The sequence below is a fragment of the Bombina bombina genome, chromosome 7 (genome assembly GCF_027579735.1).
Source record: "Bombina bombina isolate aBomBom1 chromosome 7, aBomBom1.pri, whole genome shotgun sequence".
NCBI classification, from domain to species: Eukaryota; Metazoa; Chordata; class Amphibia; order Anura; family Bombinatoridae; genus Bombina; species Bombina bombina.
The window spans coordinates 136,305,106-136,320,492 of record NC_069505.1 but is presented as its reverse complement, the minus strand read 5'-3'; the positions used below and the strand labels follow the sequence as shown (position 1 = coordinate 136,320,492).

The 15,387-nt window shown below is 40.1% G+C and overlaps 1 protein-coding gene across 1 annotated transcript in view; it reads right to left on the bottom strand.

The window, feature by feature from the left end:
* Window positions 1–15,387, bottom strand: part of MADD (MAP kinase activating death domain) — a 372,537-nt gene that overhangs the window by 327,362 nt on the left and 29,788 nt on the right. The window contains exon 4 of the mRNA XM_053720335.1: window positions 5,160–5,463. Within this exon, the coding sequence (XP_053576310.1) occupies window positions 5,160–5,463 (304 nt within the window). The remainder of the gene's footprint in view (window positions 1–5,159; window positions 5,464–15,387) is intronic.

Sequence of the window (15,387 nt, the reverse complement as noted above, 5' to 3'; positions counted from 1 at the left end):
CTAAAAAACTCTAAGCCATCTCCGTGGAGATGTTGCCTGTACAACGGCAAAGAGAATGACTGGGGTAGGCGGAGCCTAGGAGGGATCATGTGACCAGCTTTGCTGGGCTCTTTGCCATTTCCTGTTGGGGAAGAGAATATCCCACAAGTAAGGATGACGCCGTGGCCCGGACACACCTATGTTGGAGAAATAACTGTTTTGAGTGTCTTCTCCAGATCACACTATGGATAATCATTTTCACACTGTGAAAGGGAGTCATGGGTGAAATTTGGTTGTAGCCAATTATATAAAACATAATCTGACATTTTTCTTTTTTTATTATAAACTAGTCTAATTGAAGAAGAAAAAATTGGGGGAAGGAGTATCCCAGTAATCCTCTACGAGAAAAATGGGGAGTGTGTATTCTACAGAGTCAACAGAAAATTTTCCTGGGCTGTTTTTTTTATACCCTGTCTCGCCCTGTTGGTATAGTCTGCTCACCTGACAACTTTCTCATTTACTTCTATTATCAATTTCTCTTTGTTCTCTTGGTATCTTTGTTGAAAAGCAGGGATGTATGCTTAGGAGCTGGCCCGTTTTTTGGAGCACTATATGGCAGCAATTCTGGAAGAATGATATCCATTTGCAAGAGCACTAGAAGGCAGCACTATTTCTTGCCCTGTATTGCTCCAGATGCCTACCTAGGTATTTCTTCAACACAGAATATCATGGGTAAAAGTAATAAGTAAATTGGAAAAACAATCTTAGAATGGTATGCTCTGTCTGAACCTCAAAAGAAAATGTTTGGGTTTCATATCCCTTTAAGAAAACAAATATCAGCCTGACAATTAGAAGTGAATTGGGAAGTAGAGTCCTGAATCTTAAAACCAAAAAGAAAAATGGATAGGAAAAGAGAGGTAAACGCGTGACAATAATAAAAAGGACTTTATACTATATATCTTCTATAGCAACACTCTATTACCTCAACCAGTGAAACTAATCACTTCCTATGGACACAGGATAATGAGCAGACCATAAAGGTCTAATGGCCATTATTTACTGTCAAAATCCATAAACTCATATATAGAAAAAACATCACAGTGTTCTCCCCAGGGCCTATTTAGTGGGTGCACCAGGTGGCTGAGTTTACTGACAACCCTGCTAACAATATTAAAGGGACAGTAAAGTCAATATTTTACTTAAAGGGTATGAAACTCAAAAAAAATTCTTTCATTATTCAGAGAGAGCATGCAATTTTAAGCAACTTTCAATTTTACTCCTATTATCGTTTTTTCTTTGTTTCTTGAGATCTTTATTTTAAAAAGCAGAAATGTAAGCTTAGTAGCTGGCCCATTTTTGGTTCAGAACCCTAGGTAGCGCTTACTGATTGGTGTCTGCATTTAGCAACCAATTAGCAAGCGCTACCCAGGTGCTTAACCAAAAATTGGTCTGGCTCCTAAGCTTACATTCCTGCTTTTTCAAATAAAAATACCAAGAGAACAAAGAAAAATTGTTAACGGACCAGTCAACACAGTAGATTTGCATAATCAACAAATGCAAGATAACAAGACAATACAATAGCACTTAGTCTGAACTTCAAATGAGTAGTAGATTTTTTTTCTGACAATTTTAAAAGTTATGTCTTTTTCCACTCCCCCGGTACCATGTGACAGCCATCAGCCATTCACAAATGCATACACGTACCATGTGACAGCCATCAGCCAATCACAAAGCAAATTTGATAAAAAGTAAAATTGGAAAGTTTTGTAAAAATGTTAAGATCAATCTTAATAATGAATGTTTAATTTTGACTTTACTGTCCTTTTAAGATAAAATTATCCAATATTAAATATAGGCTCATCGTTCTGATATATATATAGCTACACTACAGAAAAATTAAAAAAAAATAAAAAAAAACATTATTTATGGCAAAATGGGTACTGGCAGACAGCTGCCAGTACCCAAAATGGCGCATAGTAAAGTAGAGGGGTAGGGTTAGAGAGCTGTTGGGGGGGGATCCTACACAGCAGAATATGAGAAACTTATTTTAGTACTGGCAGACTTTCTGCCAGTACTTAAGATGGTGGGGACAATTGTGGGGTGGGGAGGGAAGAGAGCTGTTTGGGAGGGATCAGGGGGTGGGATGTGTCAGGTGGGAGGCTGATCTCTACACTAAAGCTAAAATTAACCCTGCAAGCTCCCTAATTAACCCCTGCACTGCTGGACATAATACATGTGTGGTGCGCAGCGGCATTTAACAGCCTTCTAATTACCAAAAAGTAACGCCAAAGACATATAAGTCTGCTATTTCTGAACAAAGGGGATCCCAGAGAAGCATTTCCAACCATTTGTGCCATAATTGCACAAGCTGTTTGTAAAAAATTTCACTGAGAAACCTAAAGTTTGTGAAAAAGTGAACGATTTTTTTTTATTTGAATGCATTTGGCGGTGAAATGGTAGCATGAAATATACCAAAAGGGGCCTAGATCAATACTTTGGGTTTTCTTCTAAAATATATATATATATATATATATATATATATATATATATATATATATATATATATATATATATATATATAAAAATATACACATGTAAAGGGTTATTTAGGGATTCCTGACAGATAGTGTCCCAATGTAACTATTGCTAATTTTGAAAAAAAAGTGGTTTGGAAATAGCAAAGTGCTACTTGTATTTATGGCCCTATAACTTGCAAAAAAAGCAAAGAACATGTAAACGTTGGGTATTTCTAATCTCAGGACAAAATTTAGAAATTATTTAGCATGGGTGTTTTTGGTGGTTGTAGATGTGTAACAGATTTTGGGGGTCAAAGTTAGAAAAAGTGTTTGTTTTTTGCATTTTTTCCTCATATTTTATAAAAAAAAATGTAGTAAATTAGAAGATATGATGAAAATAATGGTATCTTTAGAAAGTTAATTTAATGGCGAGAAAAAAAACGGTATATAATATATGTGGGTACAGTAAATGAGTAAGAGGAAAATTACAGCTAAAGACAAACACCGCAGAAATGTAAAAATAGCCTTGGTCCCAAAATAAATTTTAAAAAAAGTGCTGTGGTTCTTAAAGGAACACTCAGGTTAAATTAAATTTTCATGATTCAGATACAGCATGTAATTTTAAACAACTTTCCATTTTACTTTCATTAAAAAAAAATGTACACAGTCTTTTATATTTACAATTTTTGAGTCACCAGATCCTACTGAGCATGTGCAAGAATTCACAGAATATACGTATATGCATTTGTGATTGGCTGATTGCTATCACATGGTACAAGGGGAGTGGAAATATACATAACTGAAACTTGTTATAAAAAATCTAATACTCATTTAAAGTTCAGACTAAGTGCTATTGCATTGTCTTTTTATCTTGCATTTGTTGATTATGCAAATCTAAATGTGTTGACTGGTCCTTTAAGGGGTTAAACAACTTTCCAATTTACTTCCATAATCAAATTAGCTTTGTTCTTTTATTATCCTTTGCTGGAGGAACAGCATTGCACTACTGGCAGCTAGATGAACACATCTAGTTAGCCAATCACAAGAGACAAATGTGTGCAGGCACCATTCAGCAGCAGCTCCCACTAGTGTAGGATATTTGCGTATTCTTTTTCAACAAGGGATACCAAGAGAATGAAGTGAATTTAAGAAGTGTCTTAAAATTACATGGTCTATCTGAATCATGCAAACTTAATTTTGACTTTTCTATCCCTTTAATTTGAAAATGGTATTTTGTAAAGTATTACACTGCCCCCACAAGGCTGCTTCATAATGCCACCCGGCTAGCAAACTTTTTTGTGGAGAACACTAATACAGGATGTGCTGCAGACACCTGTGGTAACCAAAACAATGCACTTTTAAAGAACATTAAATCAGTTTATAGAAGCTATAAAGTAATTTTCCCTTATATATGCCCAGTATATATATAGATAGATAGATAGATAGATAGATAGATATATATATATATATATATATATATATATTCTGTCTCCAAAATAAATCTTACAAAATCATTTAAACTGTCATTTTCATAGCAATATTTGTATTATTTTGCAATCCAGGGACATGCACCTTGAAAATCCTTAAGTGCTGTGTATCTTATCTCATTTGCAGCAGCTGGTATGCAACAGATATAAATTAACTACTATACTGATGTGCCACTCGGGATCTGCAGAGCACTGCTAGTCCTGAGCGGGAGACGCTGCTGATCCAATCAGCAGAGCTAGATGTGTAACAAACGCTGCTGATTGGATCAGCTGCAGCTTCCATTAGGAACCATAAGTAGTTCACCTTGTATTTAATCCCTTTGCAAGGGTTAGACACACAGTAGTGCAGAATCAATAGTCTTAACATGATATGATAGGCTCTAACAAATTAGAGCATGATCTTTTTTGATTATTATGTCCATTTAAGTCTAGAAGTGCTCCAGCCTGAATGTGGACAATGGAAAAAAACATTACATGAGCAGCAAGCAATATAATTATAGTATATTGCAACTTTTACTACACATATAAACATTTTATTGAGAATTCATCTTTGACTTTAAATGTCCCTTTAAAGGGACACTAAACACATTTTTTTTTCTTTCATGACTCAGACAGAGCAGGCAATTTTAAGCAACTTTCTAATTTACTCCTATTAACAATTTTTCTCTTCCTATCTTTATTTGAAAAAGAAGGCATCTAAGCTAAGGAGCCAACCAATTTTTGCTTCAGACCCTGGACAGCACTTGTTTATTGGTTGGGTACATTTAGCCACCAATCAGCAAGCGCAACCAAGGTTGTGAACCAAAATTGAGCCGGCTTCTTAACTTAATTCTCTTGCTATCTTTATTTGAAAAGCAAGAATGTAAGAAAATTTAATAATAGGAGTAAATTAGAAAGTTGCTTAAAATTGCATGCTCTATCTGAATCATGAAAGAAAAAAATTGGGTTCAGTGTCCCTTTAAGTTTCTTACAACAAATATTTATTACTATGTATCATGTGTGTTTAATATTCACCAACTCTTTATTTTATAAAGAAAGCACATTCCATGAATGACTGAATGCCACAACTGTTTGTCTAAAGATTATCTGCACACAGACAGCTAGCAAAGTGCTACGTAGACCAGAAGCAGAAAAACACACACTCCCTCGATCTCACTGCAGTATTTTTAATGCCTACCTTGTGCTCAAGCATAATGCAGGACAGAACCTGCAAACAGGCTTCCACTCCCAAAAGTTCAAGAGGAAGATGCAGGGGAAAATCTACAAGGGAGAATCGAGAGGCCTCGGGAAGGGCGAAGGTTAGTGGTGGCTGCAAGTCCAAAGGCAGGACTTCTACATCTACCCGCTTCTGGCCTGGAACTGGTGTGGGGGAGCGCAGTAAGCGGTAGATCCAAGCTTCTATCTCACGCAGATCATGTAACAGAACATTAGACTTCTCTTCCAGCTGCAGTGCCCCCGTAAAGATTCTCCATATGGTATCTCTGTGGAAATAATAGGAAAGATAGATATATATTAAAAAACAAACAAAAAAAACAAACACGTTTTATGCTTACAATAAAGCATTTGTCTTCACTCTAGAAGTGATACACTCAGGACCAGGTAGGTATACTATTTTGTGCTACTTGGGACAGGGACTCCTACCCTTCTTCTATATCCAAAAACAACAAAAGCTATATTTTAAATAGTACCAAACCTGGAATTGCATGTGAAGACTCACACACCAGGATATTTTTTTTATTGCGGTGACATTCCAGGGCAATGTAACCTCACCTGTGAGTGTTGTCTCCTTCAGACGTAGGTGAAGGTTTGGGACTAATTATATTACTGTTTGACTTTACAACCTAGTATTGATATCCCCTTATTAGCAAGAACAACTAACAAATAAATACATACAAAAAACTTTAATGTGATGTTATATATAAAAATACATATAAGTAAACCTACCCGTCTTGACTAATTCAGTTCACATGTATACAAACTAGTAAATAAAAGAAATACATTTAAAAAAAAAAAAAAAAAGGAGGTGTTGCCCTTAAATGTTACTACAGTTTACAGACCAGAGATAAATAGATTGTTACCTTGAGTACAAATCTGGTTCTCTCTGGAACTAGGGGGACAGTTAAAAAAAAAAAAAAAAAAAAAAAAAAAAAAAAAAATCTTCATGTTTAGGACTGTGGAGGCGCCAAACACAATAACTTTCCTACTAAATAATGTAAAACAGCAAACACAGATCAATTTGCCAAAACTTATTTTATAGAGCACTACACATTGTCATGAACGAGTCTCTCGGTCACAGAAAATTAGGAAACTTATCTTAAAGGGATACTGAACCTAAATGTTCTCTTTCATGATTCAGACAGAGCATTCAATTTTAAAGGGATACTGAACCCAAATGTTTTAATTTCATGATTCAGATAGAGCAGCAATTTTAGGCAACTTTCTAATTTATTCCTATTATCAATTTTCCTTCATTCTCTTGCTATCTTTATTTGAAAAAGCTGGAATGTAAACAAAGGAGCCGGGCCATTTTTAGTTCAGCACCTAGATAGCACTTGCTGATTGGTGGCTACATTTAGCCACCAATTAGCAAGCGCTACCCAGGTGCTGAACCAAAAAACAGAATTTATGTTTACCTGATAAATTACTTTCTCCAACGGTGTGTCCGGTCCACGGCGTCATCCTTACTTGTGGGATATTCTCTTCCCCAACAGGAAATGGCAAAGAGCCCAGCAAAGCTGGTCACATGATCCCTCCTAGGCTCCGCCTACCCCAGTCATTCGACCGACGTTAAGGAGGAATATTTGCATAGGAGAAACCATATGATACCGTGGTGACTGTAGTTAAAGAAAATAAATTATCAGACCTGATTAAAAAACCAGGGCGGGCCGTGGACCGGACACACCGTTGGAGAAAGTAATTTATCAGGTAAACATAAATTCTGTTTTCTCCAACATAGGTGTGTCCGGTCCACGGCGTCATCCTTACTTGTGGGAACCAATACCAAAGCTTTAGGACACGGATGAAGGGAGGGAGCAAATCAGGTCACCTAAATGGAAGGCACCACGGCTTGCAAAACCTTTCTCCCAAAAACAGCCTCAGAAGAAGCAAAAGTATCAAACTTGTAAAATTTGGTAAAAGTGTGCAGTGAAGACAAAGTCGCTGCCCTACATATCTGATCAACAGAAGCCTCGTTCTTGAAGGCCCATGTGGAAGCCACAGCCCTAGTGGAATGAGCTGTGATTCTTTCAGGAGGCTGCCGTCCGGCAGTCTCGTAAGCCAATCTGATGATGCTTTTAATCCAAAAAGAGAGAGAGGCAGAAGTTGCTTTTTGACCTCTCCTTTTACCAGAATAAACAACAAACAAGGAAGATGTTTGTCTAAAATCCTTTGTAGCATCTAAATAGAATTTTAGAGCGCGAACAACATCCAAATTGTGCAACAAACGTTCCTTCTTCGAAACTGGTTTCGGACACAAAGAAGGCACGACTATCTCCTGGTTAATGTTTTTGTTAGAAACAACTTTTGGAAGAAAACCAGGTTTAGTACGTAAAACCACCTTATCTGCATGGAACACCAGAAAAGGAGGAGAACACTGCAGAGCAGATAATTCTGAAACTCTTCTGGCAGAAGAAATTGCAACCAAAAACAAAACTTTCCAAGATAATAACTTAATATCAACGGAATGTAAGGGTTCAAACGGAACCCCCTGAAGAACTGAAAGAACTAAGTTGAGACTCCAAGGGGGAGTCAAAGGTTTGTAAACAGGCTTAATTCTAACCAGAGCCTGAACAAAGGCTTGAACATCTGGCACAGCTGCCAGCTTTTTGTGGAGTAACACAGACAAGGCAGAAATCTGTCCCTTCAAGGAACTTGCAGATAATCCTTTCTCTAATCCTTCTTGAAGAAAGGATAGAATCTTAGGAATCTTTACCTTGTCCCAAGGGAATCCTTTAGATTCACACCAACAGATATATTTTTTCCATATTTTGTGGTAAATTTTTCTAGTTACAGGCTTTCTGGCCTGAACAAGAGTATCAATAACAGAATCTGAGAACCATCGTTTTGATAAGATCAAGCGTTCAATCTCCAAGCAGTCAGCTGGAGTGAGACCAGATTCGGATGTTCGAACGGACCTTGAACAAGAAGGTCTCGTCTCAAAGGTAGCTTCCATGGTGGAGCCGATGACATATTCACCAGCTCTGCATACCAAGTCCTGCGTGGCCACGCAGGAGCTATCAAGATCACCGACGCCCTCTCCTGACGGATCCTGGCTACCAGCCTGGGGATGAGAGGAAACGGCGGGAATACATAAGCTAGTTTGAAGGTCCAAGGTGCTACTAGTGCATCTACTAGAGTCGCCTTGGGATCCCTGGATCTGGACCCGTAGCAAGGAACCTTGAAGTTCTGACGAGAGGCCATCAGATCCATGTCTGGAATGCCCCACAGTTGAGTAATTTGGGCAAAGATTTCCGGATGGAGTTCCCACTCCCCCGGATGTAATGTCTGACGACTCAGAAAATCCGCTTCCCAATTTTCCACTCCTGGGATGTGGATTGCAGACAGGTGGCAGGAGTGAGTCTCCGCCCATTGAATGATTTTGGTCACTTCTTCCATCGCCAGGGAACTCCTTGTTCCCCCCTGATGGTTGATGTACGCAACAGTCGTCATGTTGTCTGATTGAAACCGTATGAACTTGGCCTTTGCTAGCTGAGGCCAAGCCTTGAGAGCATTGAATATCGCTCTTAGTTCCAGAATATTTATCGATAGAAGAGATTCTTCCCGAGACCAAAGACCCTGAGCTTTCAGGGATCCCCAGACCGCGCCCCAGCCCATCAGACTGGCGTCGGTCGTGACAATGACCCACTCTGGTCTGCGGAAGGTCATCCCTTGTGACAGGTTGTCCAGGGACAGCCACCAACGGAGTGAGTCTCTGGTCCTCTGATTTACTTGTATCTTCGGAGACAAGTCTGTATAGTCCCCATTCCACTGACTGAGCATGCACAGTTGTAATGGTCTTAGATGAATGCGCGCAAAAGGAACTATGTCCATTGCCGCTACCATCAAACCTATTACTTCCATGCACTGCGCTATGGAAGGAAGAGGAACGGAATGAAGTGTCCGACAAGAGTTTAGAAGTTTTGTTTTTCTGGCCTCTGTCAGAAAAATCCTCATTTCTAAGGAGTCTATTATTGTTCCCAAGAAGGGAACCCTTGTCGACTGAGATAGAGAACTCTTTTCCACGTTCACTTTCCATCCGTGAGATCTGAGAAAGGCCAGGACTATGTCCGTGTGAGCCTTTGCTTGAGGAAGGGACGACGCTTGAATCAGAATGTCGTCCAAGTAAGGTACTACTGCAATGCCCCTTGGTCTTAGCACCGCTAGAAGGGACCCTAGTACCTTTGTGAAAATCCTTGGAGCAGTGGCTAATCCAAAAGGAAGCGCCACGAACTGGTAATGCTTGTCCAGGAATGCGAACCTTAGGAACCGATGATGTTCCTTGTGGATAGGAATATGTAGATACGCATCCTTTAAATCCACCGTGGTCATGAATTGACCTTCCTGGATGGAAGGAAGAATTGTTCGAATGGTTTCCATTTTGAACGATGGAACCTTGAGAAACTTGTTTAAGATCTTGAGATCTAAGATTGGTCTGAACGTTCCCTCTTTTTTGGGAACTATGAACAGATTGGAGTAGAACGCCATCCCTTGTTCTCCTAATGGAACAGGATGAATCACTCCCATTTTTAACAGGTCTTCTACACAATGTAAGAATGCCTGTCTTTTTATGTGGTCTGAAGACAATTGAGACCTGTGGAACCTCCCCCTTGGGGGAAGCCCCTTGAATTCCAGAAGATAACCTTGGGAGACTATTTCTAGTGCCCAAGGATCCAGAACATCTCTTGCCCAAGCCTGAGCGAAGAGAGAGAGTCTGCCCCCCACCAGATCCGGTCCCGGATCGGGGGCCAACATTTCATGCTGTCTTGGTAGCAGTGGCAGGTTTCTTGGCCTGCTTTCCCTTGTTCCAGCCTTGCATTGGTCTCCAGGCTGGCTTGGCTTGAGAAGTATTACCCTCTTGCTTAGAGGACGTAGCACTTGGGGCTGGTCCGTTTCTACGAAAGGGACGAAAATTAGGTTTATTTTTGGCCTTGAAAGACCTATCCTGAGGAAGGGCGTGGCCCTTACCCCCAGTGATATCAGAGATAATCTCTTTCAAGTCAGGGCCAAACAGCGTTTTCCCCTTGAAAGGAATGTTAAGGAGTTTGTTCTTGGAAGACGCATCAGCTGACCAAGATTTCAACCAAAGCGCTCTGCGCGCCACAATAGCAAACCCAGAATTCTTTGCCGCTAACCTAGCCAATTGCAAAGTGGCGTCTAGGGTGAAAGAATTAGCCAATTTGAGAGCACGGATTCTGTCCATAATCTCCTCATAAGGAGGAGAATCACTATCGATCGCCTTTACTAGCTCATCGAACCAGAAACACGCGGCTGTAGTGACAGGGACAATGCATGAAATTGGTTGTAGAAGGTAACCCTGCTGAACAAACATCTTTTTAAGCAAACCTTCTAATTTTTTATCCATAGGATCTTTGAAAGCACAACTATCTTCTATGGGTATAGTGGTGCGTTTGTTTAAAGTAGAAACCGCTCCCTCGACCTTGGGGACTGTCTGCCATAAGTCCTTTCTGGGGTCGACCATAGGAAACAATTTTTTAAATATGGGGGGAGGGACGAAAGGTATACCGGGCCTTTCCCATTCTTTATTTACAATGTCCGCCACCAGCTTGGGTATAGGAAAAGCTTCTGGGAGCCCCGGGACCTCTAGGAACTTGTCCATTTTACATAGTTTCTCTGGGATGATCAAATTCTCACAATCATCCAGAGTGGATAATACCTCCTTAAGCAGAGCGCGGAGATGTTCCAACTTAAATTTAAATGTAATCACATCGGGTTCAGCTTGTTGAGAAATTTTCCCTGAATCTGAAATTTCTCCCTCAGACAAAACCTCCCTGGCCCCCTCAGACTGGTGTAGGGGCATTTCAGAACCATTATCAGCGTCCTCATGCTCTTCAGTATCTAAAACAGAGCAGTCGCGCTTACGCTGATAAGTGGGCATTTTGGCTAAAATGTTTTTGATAGAATTATCCATTACAGCCGTTAATTGTTGCATAGTAAGGAGTATTGGCGCGCTAGATGTACTAGGGGCCTCCTGAGTGGGCAAGACTCGTGTAGACGAAGGAGGGAATGATGCAGTACCATGCTTACTCCCCTCACTTGAGGAATCATCTTGGGCATCATTTTCAGTGTCACATAAATCACATTTATTTAAATGAGAAGGAACCCTGGCTTCCCCACATTCAGAACACAGTCTATCTGGTAGTTCAGACATGTTAAACAGGCATAAACTTGATAACAAAGTACAAAAAACGTTTTAAAATAAAACCGTTACTGTCACTTTAAATTTTAAACTGAACACACTTTATTACTGCAATTGCGAAAAAGTATGAAGGAATTGTTCAAAATTCACCAAAATTTCACCACAGTGTCTTAAAGCCTTAAAAGTATTGCACACCAAATTTGGAAGCTTTAACCCTTAAAATAACGGAACCGGAGCCGTTTTTAACTTTAACCCCTTTACAGTCCCTGGTATCTGCTTTGCTGAGACCCAACCAAGCCCAAAGGGGAATACGATACCAAATGACGCCTTCAGAAAGTCTTTTCTATGTATCAGAGCTCCTCACACATGCGACTGCATGTCATGCCTCTCAAAAACAAGTGCGCAATACCGGCGCGAAAATGAGGCTCTGCCTATGATTAGGGAAAGCCCCTAAAGAATAAGGTGTCTAAAACAGTGCCTGCCGATATTATTTTACCAAAATACCCAGATTAAATGATTCCTCAAGGCTAAATATGTGTAATATATGAATCGATTTAGCCCAGAAAATGTCTACAGTCTTAATAAGCCCTTGTGAAGCCCTTATTTACTGTCTGAATAAAAATGGCTTACCGGATCCCATAGGGAAAATGACAGCTTCCAGCATTACATCGTCTTGTTAGAATGTGTCATACCTCAAGCAGCAAAAAAACTGCTCACTGTTCCCCCAACTGAAGTTAATTCCTCTCAACAGTCCTGTGTGGAACAGCCATGGATTTTAGTAACGGTTGCTAAAATCATTTTCCTCTTACAAACAGAAATCTTCATCTCTTTTCTGTTTCAGAGTAAATAGTACATACCAGCACTATTTTAAAATAACAAACTCTTGATTGAATAATAAAAACTACAGTTAAACACTAAAAAACTCTAAGCCATCTCCGTGGAGATGTTGCCTGTACAACGGCAAAGAGAATGACTGGGGTAGGCGGAGCCTAGGAGGGATCATGTGACCAGCTTTGCTGGGCTCTTTGCCATTTCCTGTTGGGGAAGAGAATATCCCACAAGTAAGGATGACGCCGTGGACCGGACACACCTATGTTGGAGAAATGGACTTGCTCATTTGCTTACATTCCAGCTTTTTCAAATAAAGACAGCAAGAGAATGAAGGAAAATTGATAATAGGAGTAAATCAGAAAGTTGCTTAAAATTGTTGCTCTATCTAAATAATGAAAGAAAAAATTTGGGTTCAGTATCTCTTTAATGAGATACACAGTTCACAAGGTAAAACATTTCTTTTAGACCATTTCATGAGGAGCCTCGTAGTACTGACAAGGTTTCTTATGGAATCTCACCAGACCAGAGAACTTTAGAGTATCAGGCCCATAGAATTTGGCCCCCCAAAAAAATAATAATCTGAATGTCCACAGGGAAAACCAGGAGATCATTATGTAAAACTGTTCCAAAGAGGATTAAAGTGATAGAAAAGTTGAGCATTGTAAAACTAATATTTGAAATGCGCCAAACAAAAAAGTCATACATTAATCAAACATCCTTTTCTTATTGTACCTCTGTCCGCTCTTCACTAGACTGCTTTATGTTTTCCTTTTTATGTTGTTTCTATGCGCCAGCGAATCAGATTTATTTTTGTAAGTGCCATACAGCACACAATCTGATTGGCTGCCGCATGAAAACAACAAAAGGAAAAAAAATAAAATAAAATGATGACCTGTAGCCAAAACCATAAGTAAAATAGTCTTGAAAATCTAAATATGCATTAATGTAAAACCTGCAGAACCAGAGATCACTATTCCAAGAAGGAACGGGAAGCCTGCAGGTAAGACATTTTTTTCAGGACCTGGAATATGCTAATCCAAATGAAGGGCAATTTTTCACACAGTCAAAATTTGTAAAGTACATTAATCTTAAACTTTGAAACCCAACAGATAAATCCATACCCACAATATCATGAAACAGATAGAGAAGCCCAAGACTAAAGATTCTTTCCTTACTAGCAAAAAATGCCCAAATCCAAAATAAGCCTTGGACATTACCAGTTTACTGGTCTACAACTGTGAAAATGACCTTGTTCTTCAAACCTCTTATGCTTTAAAATCAAGGAATAATTAACCAATAAAATATTGATGAAGTACAAGCAATGTAATGTCTTCCAAGTAGAAGACATTGTGTACTGTGGATGCAACCATGTATTTGCAACAGGTTTTTTTTGTCAAGGCCAAAAACCAGAGACTTTGGCCTATAGTTAGAGCGGATCAGGTCCAACAGACATCGCTGAATACGGCGAGCAATACGCTCGCCGTATTCAGCATTGCACCAGCAGCTCACAAGAGCTGCTGGTGCAACGCCGCCCCCTGCAGACTTGCGGCCAATAGGCCGCCAGCAGGGGGTGTCAATCAACCCGATCGTACTCGATCGGGTCGTATTGTGGCGATGTCTGTCCGCCTGCTTAGAGCAGGCGGACAGGTTATGGAGCAGCGGTCTTTGTGACCGCTGCTTCATAACTGCTGTTTCTGGCGAGTCTAATGACTCGCCAGAAACACGGGGCATCAAGCTCCTTACGGAGCTTGATACATATGCCCCTTTGTTTTGATTCCCCAGTCAAGAAAGCCAAGCAAACAAAAGGAAGCACATATGGCAGTTTGAAATTCCAACAGGCCATGTGGTAAATGATTAAGTATCACATACATCAGGAGCAATAACAGGCTATTTTGGCGACTATTGAAAATCCCAAAATTGCTTAGTTTTGTGCTAGAAGCAGGGGATCCTAAGTCATTTTAGATATTCTCTTAGATGTCTATGCACTGCCACCAACTCAGCCTGTCTAAAACTGAGCTGCTTCTTACTCCCTCCTCTCGTAGACACCCCACTCCTGACACTTCTATTACCATAGGAGACTCTATTCTCAACACCTCATCCAATGTCCACTGTTTTGGTGTCACACGCAACTCTGAACTTACATTCATACCACATATACATGCTCATACCAAATCCAGCCATGCACACCTAAATGGCCATCCATCTGAAGAAACAAGGACATTTCTTCTTCTCAAATATATAGAGAAAAACCCTAGACTGTTGGTAGCTTGAAAGAAATAAAAGTATCAAAAACCACACAAGATTTAAACAATAAAGCTCTACGACCCTAAACAGAGAAAGATCTAAGTGAAGGATTTCAAAAAGAAGTGCTAACTTGTCAAACAATATGCTCAAAAGCAGAAGGCTGAAATTACCCATTTTACCCTGTGTATATAAATATATATTATATACAAAAAATTCCATGCAAAGAACAAAGTCTGAGTAGACCTGTAACAAATGGATAATGAGCGGTAAATAACAGAATTTATGCTTACCTGATAAATTACTTTCTCCAACGGTGTGTCCGGTCCACGGTGTCATCCTTACTTGTGGGAATATCTCTTCCCCAACAGGAAATGGCAAAGAGTCCCAGCAAAGCTGGCCATATAGTCCCTCCTAGGCTCCGCCCACCCCAGTCATTCCACCGACGGACAGGAGGAAAAAATAGGAGAAACCATAGGGTGTCGTGGTGACTGTAGTTAGAGAAAATAATTCATCGGACCTGATTAAAAAAACCAGGGCGGGCCGTGGACCGGACACACCGTTGGAGAAAGTAATTTATCAGGTAAGCATAAATTCTGTTTTCTCCAACATTGGTGTGTCCGGTCCACGGCGTCATCCTTACTTGTGGGAACCAATACCAAAGCTTTAGGACACGGATGAAGGGAGGGAGCAAATCAGGTTACCTAAACGGAAGGCACCACGGCTTGCAAAACCTTTCTCCCAAAAATAGCCTCCGAAGAAGCAAAAGTATCAAATTTGTAAAATTTGGCAAAAGTGTGCAGTGAAGACCAAGTCGCTGCCTTACATATCTGATCAACAGAAGCCTCGTTCTTGAAGGCCCATGTGGAAGCTACAGCCCTAGTGGAGTGAGCTGTGATTCTTTCAGGAGGCTGCCGTCCGGCAGTCTCATAAGCCAATCGGATGATGCTTTTACGCC